This window comes from Eublepharis macularius, chromosome 10 (assembly GCF_028583425.1).
Source record: "Eublepharis macularius isolate TG4126 chromosome 10, MPM_Emac_v1.0, whole genome shotgun sequence".
Lineage (NCBI taxonomy): Eukaryota > Metazoa > Chordata > Lepidosauria > Squamata > Eublepharidae > Eublepharis > Eublepharis macularius.
This window is the reverse complement of record NC_072799.1, coordinates 50515404-50539818: the sequence shown is the minus strand read 5'-3', so window position 1 is coordinate 50539818 and position 24415 is coordinate 50515404. Positions and strand designations below refer to the sequence as shown.

The window sequence follows — 24415 nt, the reverse complement described above, 5'->3', positions numbered from 1 at the left end:
AAGAGGAAGGATTGTAAATACGGAAGCGAGGGCGGAGCTGGAGCGCTCGGGGCGGCGGGGCGGGGTGGGGGACACACACACGTAGGGCTCGATAGCCCTCAGAGCTCGTCCAGAAGAGCCGTGACCTCCCTATGGTGTCTCTGCCTTGATGTGGAGACTCCCGAAATGTTTGCCTTTTTTACTCGTTTGTTGCGTATGTATATTATTAAGTGGGCAAGACTGTTCTGCTATCCTTGCTGGTTTTCGTTGAAGCCCCTTAAACACGTGTTATCCCTGAAAATGTTTCTGCAGATACAGCCAGTTATCCTTGGACATTTACCAATGCTACACATAGCCGTTATATTTTTTATATTAAACTTCAGATAATAAAAATTAGTCTTTTCCGGTTATAAAGTCACTGTGTAAAATCTCAGATACAAAATGTGCTTCAGTTAGAATGTCATGTTAAGATACTAGTGAGATTTGCTTGTTTGAAGATCATGGTCTTCCACTGATGTTGTGATACACCTTTCTTGTCTATATTACTTAATATTTCAAGTGGGAAAGAACTACAATTCTTGAGGTGTAGAACTGCAGAATTCCATGGATGCACTGCCTCCTTGGTGAGGTGCAGGATTTTCCTGACCTCTTCATATTTGTGTATCTTGCTTTCATCAGAAGGCTTTTCATTTGAGCAACTCTCTCATGGATCAGTTATCCCTTTGTACGTATTGATTGATGGCGTGTGGGCATCTTTTGGACCAGATTTTGAAATCTTAATGTCTTTAAACCTCATTGTAGGTCAGTGCTGTTAGTCTGTTTTAGATCTCTTTTTTGATCTAAACCTGATCAATCAGTGGCAGAATTAATGGAACAAATCTACTTTTCTAGGAAAGCCAGTCATATTTATAACTAGAGAAGATTTTCACTGTATTTGCATTATTATATTGCAAACTTGTATCTTTTACACTTAACATAAACAGGAGAAGGAAATGGAGCCTAGAGGAAGTATATTCCCTTAAGATTCTCTCCTGTTCGCCTGTGCAATGCACAGGATTCTCCTGGAAGGAATAGAATTGTACTGGGAGAACAAGCATAATAATCCTTGATGCTAATTTCCTTCATCTTTAAGCCACAGAGGACCATTTGCTCTTTTAAAGATCCAGGCTCAGATGCTGTAGGGCATCTAGAAATGTAACGTGTCTGGAAATTTTGAAGCTGGAGGTGGAGACAAATTTTGGAACAAATTGAAATATATACAATACTTATTTTCCTATTAAATATAAAATTATTCTATTGATTTAACAACATAAAACCCACTATTTATAACTTAGCATATAAAATTGTACAATTTGGCATAATTATAGAATTTAAAAGTATAAATGTTTTTATTTTATGCATTAAAAATTGCAAATACACCCAGTAATTGATTGAGAGAGAGAGAGTTGCATACTGCTCCATCCTATGCTAACTTAGTGCTTGTTTCTTTGCCATTGGAGATATACAACAATAACAATTAAATTCTGTGTTAGACAAAAGTATATTTGGACAGAAACACTCTTAATATCGTCACAGTATTTGGATATCAGGTTATAAATAACATTGAAAACAGAACTCTTTAGTAATGTAGTATCATTAAACGCCCAGTGTTACCGCATTCATATAATTCACATTTAAACAATAAACATCATTGAAAATATGTTGTCTATATCTACATTATACATAGGAATTCTCAATGTCTAATGTAGATCATCTGGGGAAGGAGGGAGAAGATATGTGAAGTAATTTTTCTATATCATTACAAGGGGTCTGCAGTCATAGAAATTAATTTTGTTGGTGGTGATTTTGTTTTTATCATGAACTTGAAATTGAAAAATTTAAATAACCATCTATACACCTACCCCCTTCCTCAATTTAGGCACCAGTTACACTTGCATGTAACATTCTTGCTTTATTAATGTAAGGAATATTTACTTCACAATGAGTTTAAAGCCTGCTATTGCATACTTGCCAGTCAGCCTCTGTCCTTTGGCTGAGCTACTATGATGAGGTCTTGGAATGTTTACAAATGATCTAACTTCTTAGAGGAGTGGTTAAATATAGAACGAGGGAAGTAAAAGTTCTCTTTAGCTGGATGATTACCATAGGGCCTAAATGCACAGGCAGCTATAAGGAGGGATTGGGAAAGTAGGCTATGAGAAATGTAATGATCAGAGTAGACTATTGAGAGGTAGGGAAAGAGGGAAGGTAATAGAGGGAGATAGGCAAAATTGAGGGAGGGAGGATGAAAGACGGGGGAGGGGAGTGAAGCTGAATTTCATGTATTGATTTGGAATGAACAGGCAAATATTTGGCTTCAGAGCACTAAAACTTACTTGTATATTAACCTGTTTTGGGGGGATGTGTTACTTTTTGATGTGTTGTGTTTGCTTTTTAAGCATCTGTATTCTTGTGTATTCTGAATGAATATTATTGTAGTGCTCTTCACAGTAATTGAAAAAAGTATGTAAGTTTTCATATATTGCTTTTGGAGGGGGGACCTTATAATGCATTAGAATTTTTTTCATTTTCTCAAACCTGTAACTTCAAAGTGGACCCATTATGTAGTAGAACAGAAGTTGGTTGTTGTTGGGTTACTGGATTTCAGTTTTACTTACATGTTTGCCTCCTCAGAATTCATACAGTAAATTTGTGTCAAGAATCATATACTTAATTGACAGTTCTTCGGCTATAGTTTAAAGATGATAGTTGAAGCATATTTCCTGGAAAATAGTTTTGAATTCATTTTGACTGAGGAAACAGGTTTTGGGGTTGGACTTTTAAGTGTACTTTGGGAAATAGTTTCCATTAAAATTAATATGACTGTGGTGATACTTGGTGCTTTAAGGTGATATTTTGGCAGTAGATTTTTTGTGGGACCCTTAACTGAACCTTTTATTTGTGTCAAAATTGTATATGCCACCTCTCCAGATAATCTGCTTGAAATTGCTTACAAAATAAAACGTGATAAAATCATAAAATACTTAAACTTAACAAAACCCAGCCACAGCATTAAAACAACAGAAGACATTTAGCTGCATAAAATGAGTCTCATAAAATAGTTGTCAGGCTAGAAGCAGACTGTAAAATCAGTTTAGAGATCAACTCTAAGTAAAATCCTGAGGAAAAGTAACTGTTTTGGTGTGGTACATAAAAGAGAGTTGGGCAGGTCCCAGGTGAGCCTCGAGGGGAAGGCGTTCCACATGTAAAGTGTCCCTGTTCACCACCCATCTCAAATCCTGGGATCTTTAAATCTGACCAGAATCTCTGGAAAACACCATAGCCAGTTTACCCTTTATTTTGCAAAAGGGACTTGTTGCACAGTCCCATCCTTTGATGACTTGATGTGAAATAATAAGGCATATGGTGACCCTATCTACAGTAATGCCATTCATGTACTTTTTCATTAGAACATGACTGCTGGAAGACGTATCATGTGAAGAAAAAATGGTTTGGGGAATCCACTGTGAATTCCATTTGTTACCTATTGAAATATCTGGGTTTGAGCATTAGAAGGTATTGGCACAGGAAGATACGGGCTTTTAAGGGCACAGTGTTTATCTCTACCCAAAAGGCTAGGAAATGGACAGGATTGTGTTTTGGCCCTTGTGCTAATCAGTTTCCTTATCCTTAGGAATACATATGGCCAGCTTGGGAAGAGTGTGCTGATTTTCCTCCTCCCTCCCATGGGCATTGGTGGTTGAGTTGCATCCTGTGTGTCTCCTAGGTGGGTGGAGAAGTGGGAGGAATTTAGTCAGAGTAGACATCATCCTGTATGTCTTTACAGGGACAGTTCCCCATGTTGTATGAATGTAGTATTTGTGCCACATTGATTTGGATGATATAAATACTATGCACAGGTTCCTCTGACACTTTTTTCTTTGTAACACAGCACTCAGGAATTCTTTGTATTTATTTATTTTGTTTAGTTCATGTATACCCTGCTTTTTTCCTTGGTGGGGATCCAAAGCAGCTCACATTGTGCCCCTTTCCTCTATTTTATTCTCACAACAACCCTGTGAGGTAGGTTAGGCTGAGATTGTGTGTCTGGTCCAAGATCATCCCTCAGGCTTCTATATAGGAGAAGGGATTTGAACCTGGGTCTTCCAGATCCTAGTCTGACACTAACCATTACATCACTAGCTTTCAGTGGTTCTGACTTCACCTTTATTTTCAACTATTGTAACCTCTTGTTATTCCATGTCTAGATTTTACTAAGAACAAAATAGTTATTTTTTTTAATTTTTTAAATTTTTTTATTACCTACATTAACTAACAATACAGAGGGAAAGAAGGGGGGCAGGGGAAGGAAAGAAAAAAAAAACAGCAACATATAACAACACTACACTACAAATAATGCTTTCCCTTCATACTGCCATTATTAAAAAATTAAAACTTTGTAAGATATTGATGGAGTGGTTGACCTTGCAAAATACAGATTACAATCCAAATTAAGTCTTCCTCCCCGCCCTGGGCCTCGGACGCAGTTCTCTCTGAGCAACTGCAACCGCAGTGCTCGTCCCCCCCCCCCTTCAGACTTCAAATCCTTTTCTTCTTGCTTGGTGTCTTGCTGAAATTCTTGATTTTTGTCCTCAAAATCCCTTAGTTGATCTTCTGATGTTATTTTGTAAGCTTGATCTTTGTAACTAAACCAGATACCTTCCGGAAATAGCCATTTATACTTTATTCCACGTTCCCTCAGAAGAGCTGCAAACTTTTTATACTTAAATCTTCTTTTCCGAACTAAAAATGGGACGTCCTTCAGTATCTTAACTTTATTACCCAGAAAGTCCAGATCCGCATTGTATGAGTTGTATAGGATAGTGTCTTGGATCCTCTTAGATGAAAAATCGATGATGATCTCGCGAGGCAGCTGATGTTTCGTTGCATATTTTGAAGAAGCCCGACGGACTTCCAGAACAAAATAGTTATTTCCATAACATAGGTACCAGTCTCTGTCAGTTGTGAATTGTATAGAAAATACTGATTTTGGACAGGTTTTAGAACTGGAAATAGAGAATGGTGCCATCTGCTGGGAAGCAGGATTTGAATATGTCACCTGCTGGCTGTTGCTGTATCCACTTGACTATTTCATCATGGCTGACAGCCATGGAAGGAATAATATCTTTTTTTTAATCTTTGCAACCTTGATTGGCTATGATTGGAAGAAGGAGAGAAGGAGAAAAGGACAAGTAATGTGTTCAGCATATGTTGCCTGGCAATTGTGGCATAGTAATTGGCGCATTCTGTAGGCGTCAGAGGTATTGCCTGTTGTTGTGCTTTTGCTGTATTTAATTTTTTCAAAGTTACTGGTGTGATGCCAAAGTTCCACTAAATAAGGATAGGATACCTTGTGCCACCATCTTGGTGGGACAATATTGAAATTTTGTTTGCCCTTTTTTCTATCAGACATACAAGGTGGCTCATAGGAATAATAAACATAATCACCATGATTTAAAAAAATTAATCCATCTATATAACCATCAGTGGTTAAAAAAAAATTCCTAGAAGATTGTATTTAAACCAGTAAATCCGTAGCATTGATGGTGAACACTAAGGATGAAGGGAGAGGTGGAGAATCTACCACCAAAAGTATGAACAAGCACAACAGATTTCACCCAGTGCATGAAAGATTACAAAGACAGTATCAGTTGAGCATCTCTTTGGAGAGAGTCATGTAGTGGCTGGAGTGACAGTCTTAAGTTTGGAGCGACCCAGATTTGATTCCCGCACTGCCATGGAAGCTTGCTGGATGACCTTGGGCCAGTTACATACTCTCATCCTAACCTACCTAACAGGATTGTTGTGAGGAAAAATAGAGAAGAGCTGCTCTGGATCCTCATTGGGAGAAAGGTGGGGTATAAATAAAGTAAATAAAAATGGGTGGCATTTGAAAGGCCTATTCTCTGGGAGGCCTGTCTCATTTTCAAAGGGGGAACCTGAAGAAGGTCTTCAGATAGTGTCTGTGCAAGTTTGTATCGCTGAATGGAATTTGGCTGTGAATGTTACTTAAATTTCTAAAGTGATATAATGATATGAGAAATGATAGCTATTGGGGGTGGGAAGGAGAAAAGCAAGCCCAGTATATCTATGTTTCAGCTGGTTGCTAGCAGAGCACACAGTATCTTCACCCTTGCTCTTCAAGTTCCTAGTGCCCTTGAATGTTTTGGGATGCTATAAATCTTGGTTTTTAGCCTTAGTGCTGCTTATTTTGGGGTAAGTGAAAAAATATGGCTACCACATCCAAACAAACATGCAAAACCCTTTGAGATATCTGTAGCAACCAATTTGTTTTTAATGTTTTTAATATTTTGTTTTTAATGTGTTTTTAATATTATGAATGCGTGTAAATGTGCCAGGGAACAAAGCATGCCAGGACTTGATCTCATGCCTGATTAGAGGGCAGTGATAGGGAAGGAAAGCGCTCTGGGGCTATTGGCCTGTCTGACAGATTAATTGCATACAACGCTGAACTTTATAGCAGTGTTTTGAAATTGAGTTTTCCCCATTTTAAACTGAAATACTGTAACAATTTGAGTGCAACTAAATTGAGTCTATTGCAGACCTGAAATTTTGACAGCATTCTGTTATACTGTGCACTAATTTGAAAAAAAAGTCTATCCTTGTTAAAGCAAATTTTTGCACTTTGTTATGATCCCTGGCTGTATGTCACATCAGGCAGCGTTAGTTGCTTCCTGCCTTTTGAATAATTTTTATCTTGCTTTAAACAAATTCTGTACAAAACTCATTGTAATATCAAGACTAGAGTATTGCAGTACACTGTACATTGGTGTGCCCTTGAAATCAGCTTGGAGACTCCAGTTGGTACAGAAAGTCACAGCTCAGTTATTATCAGGAGCTAGGTGGAGCATGCATATAACACCTATCCTGCAGCTATTTGCTGCCCCTCACTTTCTGGGTTCAATTCATGGTACTGGCTATCACATTCAAAGCCTTTCATGGCTGTAGATCCTCATATCTGCAGGACCGCCTCTCCAGCTATGTTTTGCTGATCTGAGCATGACCGTCTAGGTGCCACTCTGCAAAGGGGCAAGAGCAACAACTGTTCATATACTTGCTTTCATGGTAGAATAGCCTGCTTGAGGAGGTCTGGAAAGCTCCCATTGTTTTGCAAACTATGTAAAATAGGAATGTTCAGGAGGGCTTTTTATAAAGAAAACGGGGCTATATTACAACTGAACAGTTCAGGAAAGCTCTTTTACAAAGTGAACAGGACTGTGGACTATACTGCTGCATTCACTGTGCATTTTATCTGTTTGCTGTGTGTATTATCCTGCTCCCTGCATTGGTTTTTACTGCATTTTAATGTTTTAGGCTTTATTTCACATTTCTGTAATCCTAGCCCTATTATGTTGTTTATTATGTCTTACCTGGTTTATTGCATTGACATACACTCTGTCTTGAGTCTCAGTGAGAAAGGTGGACTATAAATAAAGCAAATAAATCAGATGCCAGGTTGGTAAAACAAACCATTTGAGGAGATGTCAGGAAGTCAACTTCTTACATGAACTGTCAAAGTAGATGTGGCTTTCAGATTGTGTGTCCATGTTTTCTCAATGTGTTTGACAAACAATTCACACTTCGATGGTTGTTGGGGGTTTTCCGGGCTGTATTGCCGTGGTCTTGGCATTGTAGTTCCTGACGTTTCGCCAGCAGCTGTGGCTGGCATCTTCAGAGGTGTAGCACCTCTGAAGATGCCAGCCACAGCTGCTGGCGAAACGTCAGGAACTACAATGCCAAGACCACGGCAATACAGCCCGGAAAACCCCCAACAACCATCGTTCTCCGGCCGTGAAAGCCTTCGACAATACATCAATTCACACTTCGTTTGGGAGAGCTAGAGTAGTATAATTAATTGGGGCCAAGTTACATATTTGAAAAGTCATTATGACTACCATGAAGACCTTAGATCAGTGTGTACCGGGCATTTGAGGCTCATGGCACATGTAGAGAAGTGTCTTCAGCCTCTCCCTCTGCACTGTTTTTCTGATTGAAGTGGCCATGAGAAGCTGCTATTTGCCCTGCTTGGAAACTTAAGTGTAATAATGGCTACCTATAAATTTCCCCAACAGGGAGAAGAGCAGTTCCCTGGGCCTGTTTGAGATCAGAAAAATGGCTTGGGGTGGGGGAGATGAAGCCCCTTCTTATGTGTGTCATATGCCTGGTCCAGATCAGGCGTGCACATACTTGGGAAGCACAGAACGCCCAGTGCACATGCGGTCCAAAGTCTTCATGGTAGCCACGAGGATTTTATTCCATGTGAATCGGGTCTGAACTGTAAACCAGGATGTCCCTTGTTCATATTTGAACCTGCCTTTTTGTTCCTTCCAAGGTTACTGGGAGTGCAGGGGGCAGTTCTGAAAAGTTAAATTGTGTGTGTGTGTGGGGGGGGGGGGGTTGGGGTAAGCTCTGCTTTCCCCCTCAACAGATACACATACTTTGCCTTGAAGTTGTTTTCAGCTGACCGGCATGTTTAACTTGTTAAATACTTATTTTGTATCTTTCCGAAAAGCTAATATGCTTTTTTTTTTTTAAGTTGAAACATTCCTGTGGATGGTATGTCTGTGGGGAGAGGGTTGTAATTATCGTAAGGACCCAGTAGTGCCAATGAGCACGAACCAGGAAGAAGTAGATGTTTCTGAGTTTTGTTTTCAGGTTGTATCTCTACCCTGAAAGTATAGATCCAGAACAGGTCCACCATCACTTGATATGTTTACTTTTAACTGATATGTCCCCCAGTACAATTCTGTATAAGGTTGAGTTGCTGCATTGTCAAAATAGTTCTTCATGAAAATATACATTGGGATAGAAGTATGTGTAAATCAGATATATTTGGGATAGACCTTGACTTGTTTATGCAGCACATTGCTAGTTTGTGGAGAATTTGTTAGTGAACAATGGAGGAAATCTAATATTTATCATCATTCAAAAATTGAATTTTGCTATGCAAATTCTATATTACAGTAGCTTTGTGTTACTACTTAGGTGTGTTATTATTTTTCCTCCTGAATTCCTGTTCTATATTCAGGGGAATTTCCTCTTGCCTTCTTTTTCTCTATATGCTATTTATTCCTATATGCTGCCCTTTTTTGCATGGTGAAAGACCAGTCTTTTAACCCATGTATTGGGGGTTATGGATGGGGAATTGAGTGCCATAACTGGTTAATAGTTCAACTGCAGATATTTAGGCATTTCTGAATAGAATAATCTGAATGATCATGTCACTTATCCATAATGTTAAGTTGCATATTCTCAGTAATACAGATAGATTTTGTTGATTTTTTTATCTGAATGTTAACATAGGCATTTTAATTATAGAAGATTACTGACCCCCAGTTTATAGCATTTCCAGTACACCTGTTTCTTCTTGATTGTGTTTACAAAATAAAATCTGGCTTTGTGTATGTATTAGGGTTTTCTGGTTATTAACCTCAAGGTTGGTTAGTTTTACCACGTCTCTTATACTTGACTGCTGTTTACTTACTGGCCCATTCTCTTACATGTAGTGAATTATTTCTAGTCGCTGCTTAGAGAGACTTAACAGCTATCTGAAAGTCTTAGAATAGTACGTAAGAGGATAAACCATAACTTAAGCCCAGTGCGCTTTCTCATTTTTAAGTACTAGAAGCAGAGGTGGTAGATAGCATCTGTCCTTGCATGTACAGACTCATGGAACGCTGTCTGGGTTAAAGGGCACTGCCCTCAAGAGATCTATGCTAGTCCATTTCCTGCTCATTAATTGGGTTCTGCAGGAGAGTTCATTATTCATTTCTCCAGCATTTTATAATTCTTATTCTTAGAACAATTCCTTGAGATGGATGTTAGGATTCCATTTTTAGAGCAAGGACTAGTGTTCAGGCCCATGCTCCTCTGTGCTGGGATTAATTTTTTCAGCTTCAAGTCTTTGGTAAGGCATGGCATGTATTTGACATTGCTACTTTGTGTCCTTGGCTCATCTCCGTCTTCCATGTCATTCTTCAGCCACGGCTTTCTGGTTGTGGATGATAGTACCTCTTAACACTTGGCAAGCTTTGCCTTTCAGCAGTGAAAAAGCCTGATTTGCACTTCTAGTTATTCTGTCTGGTAGCTTGGTTGGTTAAAATGCATTCCACCATGTAGGGAATTGCTTGAATGGCTTTCCCCATGAAGTAACCCCCACACTTGGCATATCAAACCGCTATGCTTGTATATAGTTTCATGTGTGAATCAGGTCCTAGGATCAAAAGCCTTTTTTATTTTTTAAAAAAGAGGTTCTTTGTCACTTACTTAATTTAGAATATTGATGTAATAAGATAGCTCTTTTGAAGTTCCAGCAGAGAAATACTACTTGAATCCTCATTAGCTTACTGGCACTGGGGATTGGTGACCCTGCTTATTCTAAAGATAGACTTGGATGCTGACAGCTCAGCTGGAGTGGTTTAGCTTTCAGTAAATTTCCATAAATGGAAAGAACTGGAGATTGTGTATGTGTGTGTATACACCTTCATCTTTGGGTGATATGTAATAGGTGACATATTACTGGTTTAAAAAATCTCTGTTAGGGAAACAAAACAAAGAAATTGCTTTTAATTTTTTTAGTTTCTGATAATATTGGTTTATAACATAGTTAATTGTTTTTTAGAACTGATTGATATTTTCTTTGTAAAATCCTCTTGCAGAAATAAGAGTATCTAAGTCCTTATGTTAAGGCTTCTTTTAGTATTGCAAGTTTGTAAACTTGCCCTAGTAATCTAGATAGTAATATTTCTCCTTGTTCTGTGAGCAGAGCTGAGAAAACGGAGAAGAATGAGTGGTCCTCCCATTCACATTGCAACCCCCCCTAACACAAGTGACTGTTAGTCCATGTAGATTTCCTGATCCAGGTTTGGAAAAGGCTTCTGAGGGGAAGGGAGCATAAGATGTGATTCTTGCACACAAAGATAGTTGGATTCAGCTGTTAGTAAATAACTGCCTGACTCTTGAAATGTCTGTGTATTTAAATATCAATTAAGATACATTTATGAAGATGTAGGACGCTTATGCATCAAGAGATTTCCAACATCACTGAATATTGACATGCATGTTTTATAACAGGCATGTCAGGGTAAGTAGGCAAATGGGGTAAGCGTGCACCTGCACACACACACCCACACCCTTCTGCTGGACCAGCTTTTACTTAGCACCTTTGAAGTTAAGGGCCAGTCATGAATCCAGAGGTTCTTCACATACCGTATTTGAGCGCTGGTATATATGGAGCTCAGCCTCAGTTTTAAGCTTGGAACCATCTGGGGTTGTGTAGTACCATGAACCTGGATATTGCCTACATTAGTGATCTTAGTTTTCTGGAACATTTGGTTTAGTACAGTTGTTTGACAAAAAGGAAGCCGTGTTGATTTCTCAGAGAGCCCAGCATGATGTAGAGGTTAACATGCCAGGCTAGCATCTGGGAGATCAAGATTAAATCCCTGCTCTATCAAGGAAGTTTGTTGGATGACCTAGTGCCAGTCATATTCTCACAGTTTGAGCTACCTCACACGGTGATGGTTGTGCGGATAAAATGGATTTGTGGAGAAAGATGTTGTAAGATAGCTTGAGTCCCCATTGGGGGAAAAAGTGGGATATATATCTTGATACTGTTCTGTGCGTTTACGTATTTCAAATGTTTTCTGGTTGCCAAAAGTAATTAGAGTACATTATTGTGGGAAAAATCTGTAAAGAACAGCTAATGTGTTTTCATTGATTCAAACAAATTCTAAGCTTTACTTAGAACTTATTTTTATTTCTTTTGAAGATTGTAAGATTTAACTCAGCTGCATGTACTTCCCTTCAGTTGTTCAAAGGGAAAAGCAAAGCCATGAAATAGTAATATAGTAATTTAAGCACCTCTAAAATGTGTGATACGCAACTGTTGATCACAGATTAACTTTTGGTTGCCTAATTTATTGATACTCTGTTCATTTTATGTAACAGTACAAATGTTATGAAACAGTGCAATTTCTAGAAATGAACATTTATTGCTGGACAAATAGAGTGGTGCCTTATTTCACTGCCTCAAACATTGCTGGTCATCTGAAGTAGCCACAGACTAAATTTTTACTGCCCATGTTCATGGCCAGTAACAGAGAAGCCCATTATGTCTTTCTCATGCTATCACATGTCTGCTAGTAACAGCTGAGACCTGATACAAAATTGAGTATCATATCTTTGCTTTCTGGTTGTGCTCCACATATGAGAGGAAAAGAGAGGTAGTTTGTGATCATAGCAAGCAAGCCATGTTCATGCTCATCGCAAGTGCAGGTTTGTTGTGATACCTGAATGTGGTCAGTAAGCTCTTAGCCAGTTTCTCTGGCTCAGAACCCTTGATCCCTAATAACTGTTAAGGGAGGAGGGCATAACTTTGTAAAGCATGTGTTTTGCATGCAGAATGTCCCAGGTTCAGCCATCATCATCTCTAGTTAAAAGGCTCTCTCAGGTAACATGCTGGGAAAGCCCTGTTGTTACAGAGACCCCGGAGAGCCATTTTCAGACTGTCTTGGTATAAGGCAGTTTTGCATGTTCACAACTGGGTAGTTATTATTTTTTGTTTGATGATTAGTGCCTTCATTGATTATATCCACAGCTAACTGATTAAAACATAAAAGTGCCTTGTAGTATTTGAAACAAAACTGTTTTGACCTGACAGTAAAGGAACAGTCAGTTTTGAAATGTCTCTAAGCTTATGCACTCTGAGGAGTGAGCGGTTTCAACAAATCTAAGGGCATACAAAGGAGAGCCAGTATAGTGTAGTGGCTTGAGTCAGGACTAGGATCTGGGAGACCCAGGTTTGAATTCCCATTCTGCCATGGAAGCTTACTGGGTTACCCTGGGTCAGTCACTCTCTCAGGCTAACCTATCTCCCAGGTTTGTTGTGAGATAGTTTGTAAGCCACTTTGGGTACTCATTGTGGAGAAAAGTGGTGTATAAATACATAAACTAGCTTTTTAGTTCTTCTGACCTTGGGTGAGTCACAGTTCTCTGGAGCTCTCTCAGCCCCACCCACCTCACAGGGTGATCATTGTGGGGTAATAATAATAATAACACTTTGTTAACCACTCTGAGTGGGCATTAAGTTGTCCTGAAGGGCGGTATATAAATCGAATGTTAATATTATTATTATTCTAAGCCTTTACTGTAATGGAATTAGTTGCTTTTAAGATTTATAATAATAATATTTGATTTATATACTGCCCTTCAGGACAACTTAATGCCCACTCAGAGCGGTTTACAAAGTATGCCATTATTATCCCCACAGCAAAACACCCTGTGAGGTAGGTGGGGCTGAGAGAGCTCCAGAGAACTGTGACTTGCCCAAGGTCACTCAGCTGGCTTCAAGTGGAGGAGTGGGGAATCAAACCCGGCTCTCCAGATTAGAGTCCTGCGCTCTTAATTACTACACCAAACTGGCTCTCATCCATTTGACTAATGTATACTGACCAATGCAGAGATCATATCACATAGTTGTTGTCAACCAAATTTTCTTTTTTCTTTGTGCAGTGGAAGCATCTGTTCATGGCAGCAATGTGCACTGTTCAGACAAGACAATTGAAGCAGCAGAAGCCTTGCTTCATATGGAATCTCCAACCTGCTTAAGAGATGCCCGAACTCCTGGTATGTCAGTAGTACATGAATATTTCGGAACAGTGGTTTAATTTGCATTCAGTCCCAACAGAGCTATTCCTTGGCTTTAATTTTGTGGAATGAAGCGCTGAACTTCTTCCCATTTTCCTGAGCCTTCACATCTTGGGCCCTGATATGCTTTCTTCTAAAGACTAGATTACAAGTCACACATGGAGGCTGCTTGGAAGCCTTCTCCTTGTGTCAGCGGCAGTGCTTTGCAACCTCTGCACAAACGCTGCACGTTCAGTTGTTTTGTGCATTACAGCTGGCATTTGGAGCAGCTGCTGCACAGAGCCTGATTCATGTAGCTTCTGTGTGGCAAGCCTTGCATCTAGATTGGCCCTAAGTGACCTCAAAAGGGAAAGGCAGTTCACAATTTCTGCCTACAATTTTATTTTTACAGTTATTTGTAAACTTTTTTTAGTTGCATAGATTTGGGCATTAAATTCTTCTGTCAGTAATTGGGTTGTGTCAGTCTGGAAACTGTTGATTGACAAAATAGAAAGTTGTTAATAAAGGTTTTTAATTTTATTCCATTTCTAGAAGTGCTTCTGAGCTGACAGATTTAAATTGTTAGCCATTGCAATACAAATGTTGATTAAGGAACAGACTGAGTCCTTCCCAATCCATTAAAAACCCAAGACTATGTAAAAAACAAGAGTTTTATTTGGAGGGTATATTTGTTGGCTAGGAACCAGTGATGTTGAAATGGAAACAAAACTGGACTTAATGTTGTTCTGCTTGAGCAAGATGTTTTTATACTACAATGCACAGAAATTGGTTGTACATCTTGCATAAGTGGCAATGTAAATGAGATACAATAAGTTTGAGTTGATGCAAGGACCTATTACAGTGTTCTCCTTGCATTTCTGCTTCCACTAAGTTCTAGCACAAGTAGAAATGTTGTACTAGCTCCAACTCCTTATGTCAACCTAAACTCTATGTCCTACCAAAAATAATCTATTGGGGAGGGGTGGAAGCCCATGCTTCACAGCTCCGAGATCTTCAGACTTCCAAAGCATAGATGTGCACTTCCACACAAGGTGAATTGTTTTGTTTAGATCCATCCCTTTTAATATAATTAATAACCCACAGCAGTTTTGCAGAATGTTAGGAGGCCACATTTCTATGGAATGAGAGAACATAGCTATATCCAGAGCATTTCATAAAACTTCCCTGAACCAGTATTTCCTGAAAAATCCAAGTATCCCCAAGATGTAATATTGAATGGAGCAAAAACAAAAAACAGTTGTAAAATCAGTTGATTTTTCTGGGGTTGTGTTATGCTGCTATTGCTGTTTTTAGAAAGAAAATGCTTTAAGTGTTAAGTGCTTGTACTTCGTGTATATTGTTTACTAGTGTGCAGATGACTGTGTCCTAAGAAGAAAAAAAGTAGTAGAATGCTTCTTTATGGATTCTGCTAAAAAAGTGCAACTCCCCTCCCCCAAACTGGTAAATGGTTCTTAATCAAGAATTTTCATTCTACAAAGAAAATCCTATCTCAGTTCATCTAATGTTTATGGTTTGTATCCTATAGATGCTCAGTTTGCAGAAGCAGATCTTTCCCCCTCCCATCCCACAGCCTCCTGTGACTCAGGAAAAGGCATTGCTGGGAAAAGAGGGATTCTCACAAACACAGTCACATGTGTAGGGAGGAGGGCAGCATTGAGGAGTTGGGCGAAATTGATCCTTCTCTCTCTTCAGTTAGCGGAAGCGTGGTAGGATGCAAGGAATTTGTAAAGGACTGATATTGATTCTCATGTCAAGAACTAGGGGCTCTCAAGTTTACAAGAACATTCCACTTCTGAAAAGCAAGAATTGCTTTTTTAAAAAACTGAGGACTGTTATGTCACAATAGAAGTGTGTATCACCGAGCACTGGTATATCTGTCTGATAGTATGGGATGCTATGACTTTTAGAACTGGTGGGATGCTTTTGACCTAACCTACCCATGCAATATTTTTTTATAGTTCCTTACAATAACCTGGATAAAAGCCTCCCTTTGTTTGCTTTCTTTAGTGGAAGTTTTTGTCCCTCCTTGTGTGTCAACTCCGGAGTTCATTCATGCTGCAATGAGGCCAGATGTGATCACAGAGACAGTAGTAGAGGTATCGACTGAGGAGGCTGAACCAATGGATACATCTCCTATACCAACATCTCCTGAGATCCATGAGCCAATGAAGAAAAAAAAAGGTACTTTTTAAGGGCACTTTGGATATTTCGGAGGTCTTTCATTCATGGGCATAGATGCAGAGGAGTTAGCCGTGTTAGTCTGTGGTAGCAAAATCAAAAAGAGTCCAGTAGCACCTTTAAGACTAACCAATTTTATTGTAGCATAAGCTTTCGAGAATAAAGTTCTCTTTGTCAGATGCATGGTACAGAAACTGGTCAAATCCCTCCTCTTCTATTTTTGACCAGTTTCTGTACCATGCATCTGACGAAGAGAACTGTTATTCTCGAAAGCTTATGCTACAATAAAATTGGTTAGTCTTAAAGGTGCTACTGGACTCTTTTTGATTTCATTCATGGGGTTGCCATAGGTCAAAGGTAACTTCACGGCATATAACACATACACAAAGGCATTTAGGAACCTCAGTTCCAAGTAGTGTGTCTGCCCCAGAGTTTCTGGGGTTTATTAACTTTTCTGTATATTGCCTTTACGTACATATTCCTTAAGGTGAATTACAGCAGTGAAAACAGTAAAGCAGTAGATAATGTGATTAAGACATAAATACAGTTGTCTGTTTTGTATGTCATTTTGAGCACCCTTTGGGCTAGAAAAGTAATTAAGAAACGACATGAATCATAGACCAACAGGTGCTCCATTGGTTAACATCTTGATTTAATGAAAGTGAGACTATAGATTTAAGTTATAGAAAATTCAGACTGCATGTTCAGACAAACTTTTGTCTCAAACAGTTATTTTGATTGAACCAACAGGCCAAATGTACTGCCTTTGTTATATTTTAAAGGGAACAGATGTGATGGTTGCAGCAATATTGGTTCAGATTTGCACTCTGTCATGCACATTTCAGGAGAGATGGGCAAATTACACATGCACCATCAGTGTTCTGTCTGTAAAAGAGAAATGTTAATGACTAGTTTTGTATTTTTGGTAAGGGTGCGCAGAACTAGTACATAATTCATAAATAAATTTAGTTTCAGCTTTTCAAACTGTTTTTTGCAGCTGGCCGTAAGCCAAAAACTCAAGCACCATCAGCCATTTCTAGTTCATCTCCAGACTTGGGCATAAAGAAGAAGGCAAGAGAAGGCAAAGGTGACGTTTGTGCAATAATTCTTGCAATATTTATTTATTTAAAACATTCATTAGCCACCTTTCAAGAAGTAAGGACAGCTTACAGTATAACTAAAATAGTACTTAAACAAAGTCTAAAAACACAGTTTAGGACTGCCAATAAACATAAAAACAAAACTAATAAAACATATCTTCAGCTGCTTTCTGAAGTTGGGCAGTGAGGGGACCAGGCACCCTTCCCCAGGGATGCTGTTCCATAATCTTGGGACTGCCACCAAAAGGGCTCTTTCTCATGTACCCAGAAAGTGAGTTTCTTTAGCAGATTGGACAATCAGAAGCGTCTCTCCTAGTGATCTTAATTTCCAGGTAGGGACATATGGGAGAAGATGGTCCTTCAGATACCCCGATTCCAAGCCATGTAGGGCTTTATAGGTCAAAACCAAGATCCTGAATTGTGCTCGGTAGCAGATTGGTAGCCAGTATAATTGCTGTAATATCGGTATCACATGCTCCAAATAACTGGCCCCAACTAGCAGTCTAGCTGCAGCTTCCGATACTCTTCAAGGGTAGCTCCAAGTAGAGCGTATTGCAGTAGTCCAATCTAGATGTAACTAAGGAATGTATCACAGTGGGTAGATCTGACTGAGCTTGGAACAGGTGCAGTTGCTACACCAACCAAAGCCAGTCTAATGCACTCCAAACCGTAACAGCCACCTGTTTTTTTTTTTAAGCTGACTGCTGTATTGAGCAGCACTCCCAAACTGTGAATCTGGCTCTTTAAGGGACGTATAACCCTGTTCTAGTAAACACACCTTAATTTGATGTATTGTCGAAGGCTTTCACGGCTGGAGAACGATGGTTGTTGTGGATTTTCCGGGCTGTATAGCCGTGGCCCTTGCATTGTAGTTCCTGACGTTTCGCCAGCAGCTGTGGCTGGCATCTTCAGAGGTGTAGCACCAAAAGACAGAGATCTCTCAGTGTCACAGTGTCACAGACATTTAGGAGAATGGCTTTGAGCTGTTTGCAAGGCACATGATCTTTTTGGAATGGCTAAAAATGAATATTCATCAGAAGAGGGTATAGCTTCTATCATGTCATTAAGAATCAACTCTTTTGTGCTGCTAAAAACCAGCATAGTGTTCCAAAGGGCTAACAGCACCAGGACACCGTTCATAATTGTTCTGGGATATATTTATTTACTTCATTTATATCCCACCTTTCTCCCCAGTGGTGACTCAAGGTAGCTTACATTATTCTCCTCTCCTTCAGTTTATCTTCACAATCACCCTGTGAGGTAGGTTACGCTGAAAATGTGTATCTGGCCCAAGGTCACCCAGCAAGCTTCTGGGATGGAGAATATTTTATCATGGGAAATTATTCATTTACCCTGTACTTATCTTTTAGCCTTACTTACTTGCTCATTGTTATTCACCAGATAGTGTTAGTTGCTTACTGTATTTGACCGTGTTTCTTGAGATAAGAACAAAGTCAGAGGTGACATTAATTGGATTGAGTATTTCCTGGCATTGGAGATATGTGAAGGAAAGAGTTGTCAAAAAAGAGCATTTAGTTTACAAGCATTTGTTCCTAAAATCATAGTATGCCTGTGGGATAACTATTGTAGCAAAATAAAATGGAAATCCATTGGTACCTCAGAGACCAACAATATTTATTCTAGTGTGAGCTTTTCTGAGTCAGAGCTCACTTCTTCAGATCAAGTGGGAAGAAAGTATGTGTATTCAGTCCAGAAATGAGGAATGACCTTTACACTGTCCTTGTATAATATGACTTCAGCTCATGGTAGGAAAAATACTGTAAGATTGCCCCCTACTGAAATGCAATAGTAAATCACAGAGTTTAAGGCACAAGTCTTAAACAGTTTAAGACACAAGCCTTAAACAGGCCTTTGTGAAATATTTTTTAACATTCTGCTGCAGGATCTAGGAAGGTAGATACCAGGAATCTTAAGTTGTCTTTAAGTAACTTCAGGCTTGTTACAGGTCTTGGTCAAAGTGAGCTGGAAGTAAAAAAAATATTTTTTGCATGTATAAGATAACAAACCACATGTTGCTTTGGACAAGCAGTCATAGCTCTGTTTAATTTGCCAAATACTGACAGAGAAAATCATAATGATTTACATTATTCTTTAGGAAAGTTGGCTTGTTCCGAAACTGAAAGATTTTGTTATCTATGTTCAGATTTTCTGATCTTTTAAGAGACATTTTTGTGTTAATCCTTGTTTAATTATTGGCAGATAAAACTTGATCTACCATTCAAACACAACATTTAAGTCAGTTGCACTATGCAAGTTTAATCTCTTGTTAATCCTTCACTAAAAAAATTCTCTCACTTTTCCTTCCAAATGTTGCCTATTCTGGGTTTTTATTTAGAAGTGGATAGTTGAGTTGAAATAAGCAATTGATAGTATTGCTTATTATTTGGAGAACTCTGGCACATTCACCAGAGGAGATATGGAGTAAGATTGAAGGCTATTGGTAAAAAAAAACCATGCTAAAATGTAAACATTCCTTTAATAAAAGTCAGACTGGAAGGAACATTTTATTCTCTAAGAAGATCTACTTAGCAACCTATAGATGTTTCTTTTCTCTTCTATTCCCCAGTAACTGAGTAAGTTGGCATTTAATATTTTAATACTGCTTCTATAGCTGTATCTTATAATTTTGACTTCTACCGGTTTTTAAAACTCATTTCTTAAGTACTGTATGTGCGCACATCTTAAGATGGTTGATACATAATCTAATCATTCTGTTTTCTTGACAGTAGCAAGGGAAGTTTTTTTTTTCTTTTTAAAATATGAAAATGACATTTTTTTTGTAGGAAATACAACCTACTTGTGGGAATTCCTTCTAGATCTGCTTCAGGACAAAAATACTTGTCCTCGGTATATCAAGTGGACCCAGCGAGAGAAGGGCATCTTTAAACTTGTGGATTCAAAGGCAGTTTCTAAACTATGGGGAAAACACAAGAACAAGCCCGACATGAACTATGAAACCATGGGAAGGGCCCTGAGGTATATATGTATGTAAAAATGATGGATGGGGAAGACTACTGAAACTTCTTATTTAAAAAAAGGGGTGGGGGTGGGGAACTGTGCAGTTATGCTTGATCGCAAGCTTCACCCATAGATATATTGGATACTTTGTCTTGCAAATGTAGCATTATGCTTTTGAACCTTCCACAGAGCATTGTTGTTGCCACACTTCCCATTATTAATGGTGTTATTGTAAATCTTGGTCACTTTTTAATTTTATATTGGAGAATCCAGTATGCATAGGTTATTTAATTTTTTTAAGCAAATGACCTTCAGTCTTTTGGTTAGAAATGTAAAAGTGAAATGGGAAGTTATTATAACTAAAGCTCTATACAGTATTCTTGTATTTCTCCTTGCAGATACTACTATCAAAGAGGAATACTGGCAAAGGTTGAAGGGCAAAGGCTTGTATATCAGTTTAAAGAAATGCCCAAAAACATTGTGGTAATTGATGACAAAAGTGAATGTGGCAGTGAAGATTTGTCAATACCAACAGATGAGAAATCGTTAGAACGAGTGACGTTGTCTGCTGAAAATCTCTTAAAAGCAGCGGCCTCTGCTCGCACAGGAAAAAACGCTTCTCAGTTGAACTGCACAAGAGCAGAGAAGCCAGTTACCAGAGTGGTGAATATCTCCTCTTCTGGGCATGAAATGTCACCTTGTTCTCCCACCACCACTACTGTTCCAGCAACGACTGCTCCCAGGTTAGTGCATTGGATAGGCTGAAGTCAGGGGAGCACCATTGGATGCATTTTTAAATGTGCTTATTCAGACTGAGAATCAAAAGACACATGAACGGTTTAGGTGTAGGACATATAAACCAAACTGGATTGCTTTGGAAAATTTCAACATTCTACTGGCTGAATAGTGAAGTCAGAACTTTATAAAAAGCAGATTCTTAAGCTAGTTCTTACTTGATTAATCCTGAATTCTTAAACTGTGTTTTGATTTTTTTAAATGCAATTCATAAAACCACAGAGAGACAACTTAAATCTTGAAACTTTGAGAAGCAAATGAAAGTATATCATTGCACAGTCTGGTATGGGGATGTCTCTAGTTTAAATTTTTGATTTGGGTGTGCATGGGGAGAATACCCTTTTTGGGTACAGATAAGATTTAATTATGGGTATCTTAATTTAAGTCATTTGTTCCTGCTGCTGATTTGGTTTTAATGCTGCACTGTTTGTCTTTACATATTTGACAGAACTGTTCGCGTGGCAATGCAAGTACCTGTTGTAATGACATCCCTAGGACAGAAAATTTCAACTGTTGCAGTGCAGTCAGTAAATGCAGGGTCACCGTTAATTACCAACACAAGCCCAACAACAGCAACAACCCCAAAGGTGGTAATCCAGACAATCCCTACTGTGATGCCAGCATCTGCAGAAAATGGAGAGAAAATCACAATGCAGCCTGCAAAAATAATTACCATCCCTGCTACACAACTTGCACAGTGCCAGCTGCAAACAAAAACTGGCCTGCCTGGGACAGGAAGTATCAACATAGTGGGAACGCCATTGGCTGTGAGAGCACTTACTCCAGTATCTCTAGCACATGGGACACCAGTGATGAGACTCTCCATGCCTCCCCAGCAGTCTGGTGGCCATACTCCTCCTAGAGTTATTAGTGCAGTCATCAAAGGGCCAGAAGTCAAATCTGAAACAGTGGCTTTAAAGCAGGAACGAGAAGTTAAAACACTGCAGCTTGTACAAGAAGAAAAGCCAGCAGATGGAACCAAGACAGTTACTCATGTAGTTGTTGTCAGTACACCATCAGCCATTGCTCTTCCTGTAACACTGAAAACGGAGGGAATAGTAACATGTGAGAAATGAAGAAAAGGCAGCTATGAACATTAGCTACATAGTTCATTGTGGAGTTAACTGACATATTTAGGGAGGCAGGGAAATGGACACAATGAAGGCTGAAACAGACTTTAAAATGTTAATATGCATATATTTGAAACTTACTGGAAATGAATTAATGTCCCATGTTTCAGTGGGAATTGAACCACAGCCACACACTGACACAACTGCCTCTGCAAATTGAGAAAATACTAAGCTGATGAAAAAGGAAAATTCCAACTGGTGGGGGCTCCAGAAGCTCACTGCATTATCACATTACACTAATGCATGGAACACTAAGCGGATTCTGTGAGGGATTCTTGGTTGCTATGTATTGGAGGTTTTAAACAGTTGTTACAAAAGACAAATCTGATGCATCTAATATGCATACCAGCAATTACTACTGTGTACTCACAGTATTCAACTGGTGCTATGTTAAACTTTGCTACTAGGTATTCTAGAATGTGAATTAAAGGAGGATTAAAGAGCTTCTAAGACATGATTGAGACCTAGAGGGATTTTTGTATCATACAGCTTAAGCAAATTTAAAATGAAAGCCTTAGACTGATTTTCAGTTATCTTTCTTGAAATAAGCTAATGGCTTGTTTGTGTAAAGCATTTTTTATTAAAACAGTTTTTTTTAAAAAAAATCTTATACCTAGCACAGTATTGTTATAGAATTACATGTAACATATTTTGTATGGTAGTTAAGTCTGTCGGTTTCTTACTTGTGGACAAAGTGGCAACACGCGTGTCAGCCTTTTGCTGCACCAGGCCTGGAGTCAACCACTTAGCCCTGACATCTGTGCTTACATTTCAATTTCAGCTTCTACTCTGTCACTTGAAAGGTCACACTTGGCATGAACTTGTGTCAAGTAGTAAAAGCCTGTACATTTTTTTAGTTGAAGTTAGAGGGAAGTACCAGTGTTCAGAATGAACTATAATAGTTTGTATATTCAACATTTAAAGTATATTCTATTTTGTTGTACTCTTGTTTCAAAGTGTATTCAAGTAGGTTTTACTGAAATACAAACATGAAATTTAAGTTTAGTCTCTTTTTTTAAAAAACGCTTTTAATATGTCTGATGTTCAGCCAGATTTATAGTTTTCATGCTAATTAATATGTAGTTGGACAACACAGTTAAAAAATACCTTACAATAAAGGCTCTCAGTTCTCACCAATTATGCTGCAAGAAAGGCTACCCGCCCTCCAGTATTTCATTGCCCTGCTTCTAAAATAACAGGAGAGGAAACAATGAGGGGAAAAAATCTGAAAAGGTGTTAAACGGGGGCTGTATCAGGCACTATTTATGAAGTGATAATGTCCAAATTATGCTGTGATTAATTAAACAGCTGTATTTTTCTTGAAATTAAAGAGAATTTCATAACAGGAATTAGATTGGTATGTTAACAGCTGCACGTTCTGTCATTTGTCTCCATTCAGAAAAAGTGGCTTTCCTGGGGAGAAATCTTCGCCTTTGCAATCAGCTTCAGTAAAGATGCACATACGATCGCTGCGTTAATTGAAGCTTGGAGAGCTTGTGTGTGCTTAAGTCTATTGAGTGAAAGCAGCAGTCCTTATCCTCTGGTCTTGAAGAGCAGTTGTATTGCTAAAGAATTATTTGGTTGATAGACCAGGTCATAGTCTGCCAAACTGTACGCCTTGTGGTCATGTTACCATATCATCTAAATGGTGGGGGCATGCTTTTCACTGCCTGAACTCTCAATATTCAGGCTTTCCTGTATGAATACTGATGATCTACAATTGGTTTTGTTTTGTTATATAATAGAGTATCATTACCTTCTAAATTGTCATGAGGTGGTCATATTTTACTGTATGGAATACAGCTATAATTGGCCTGAACTTTTTAAAAACAATACTGAAAATGGCAGCACATAGCTGTGGCACTTTCCATTCCACAAAAATGGCAAACCACCTCCAGTAGTCTTTGCCTTGAAAACCCCTAGTTTGTATTGGTAAGAACTTTGTTCTCCAAAATGCTACCATTGAGGAGGTATCACCTGAGCACTGTCCAGCAGTTGTCAATGAATTTGCATAAAAATGTAGCCATCTTAAGGCGCTGTGAAAACCTTGAAGTGATACCACTCTGACCAACCAGAACTCTTTTCAGCAAACACTTTCTCTTAGAGGGCCGTGAGCAAGTGTACACCTTGTATTCCTTTGTTTCCAGCTGTACAGGGACCAGATCCTTCTCCCCTCAGAATATAACGGTCACATATATTATGCTCAGTAAGTAGGGGGTTCTTGAATTAAGATGTATTCGTGGACTAGGACTGCATTGGGAGAAATTGAAACCAGGCTGAGCATAGCAGGTACTTATCTGTAGTGTAATACATAGAGGGATTTTGTTAGCAGCCATGGCCAAACACCTGGGGTTGGATGCTTGCCTGTAGGTTAGCAGGTCTGTTGGCTGCTCATGACTGAGCTGTGCTGTTCCTAGACCTATGGCAAGGACAGTAAACTTGAAATAAAGAATGGTCTGTGCAAATGAGGAAAATGAACAAGAGCTGCAGAGAGGAAATGCAGTTCAGGTGAACCTGAAACAGATGAACCTTCAACATGGTGATCCA

General features: G+C 38.8%; 1 protein-coding gene across 3 annotated transcripts in view; it reads left to right on the top strand.

Moving 5' to 3' along the window:
* Positions 1 to 23005, top strand: part of ELF2 (E74 like ETS transcription factor 2) — a 44619-nt gene extending 21614 nt beyond the window's left edge. For all 3 annotated transcript variants that reach the window (XM_054989767.1, XM_054989768.1, XM_054989769.1), the window contains 6 exons: positions 13552 to 13665; positions 15694 to 15867; positions 16862 to 16951; positions 19769 to 19961; positions 20342 to 20686; positions 21187 to 23005. In XM_054989767.1, the coding sequence (XP_054845742.1) occupies positions 13552 to 13665; positions 15694 to 15867; positions 16862 to 16951; positions 19769 to 19961; positions 20342 to 20686; positions 21187 to 21814 (1544 nt within the window). In that variant the 3' untranslated portion in view covers positions 21815 to 23005. The remainder of the gene's footprint in view (positions 1 to 13551; positions 13666 to 15693; positions 15868 to 16861; positions 16952 to 19768; positions 19962 to 20341; positions 20687 to 21186) is intronic.
* Positions 23006 to 24415: the final 1410 nt, after the last annotated feature.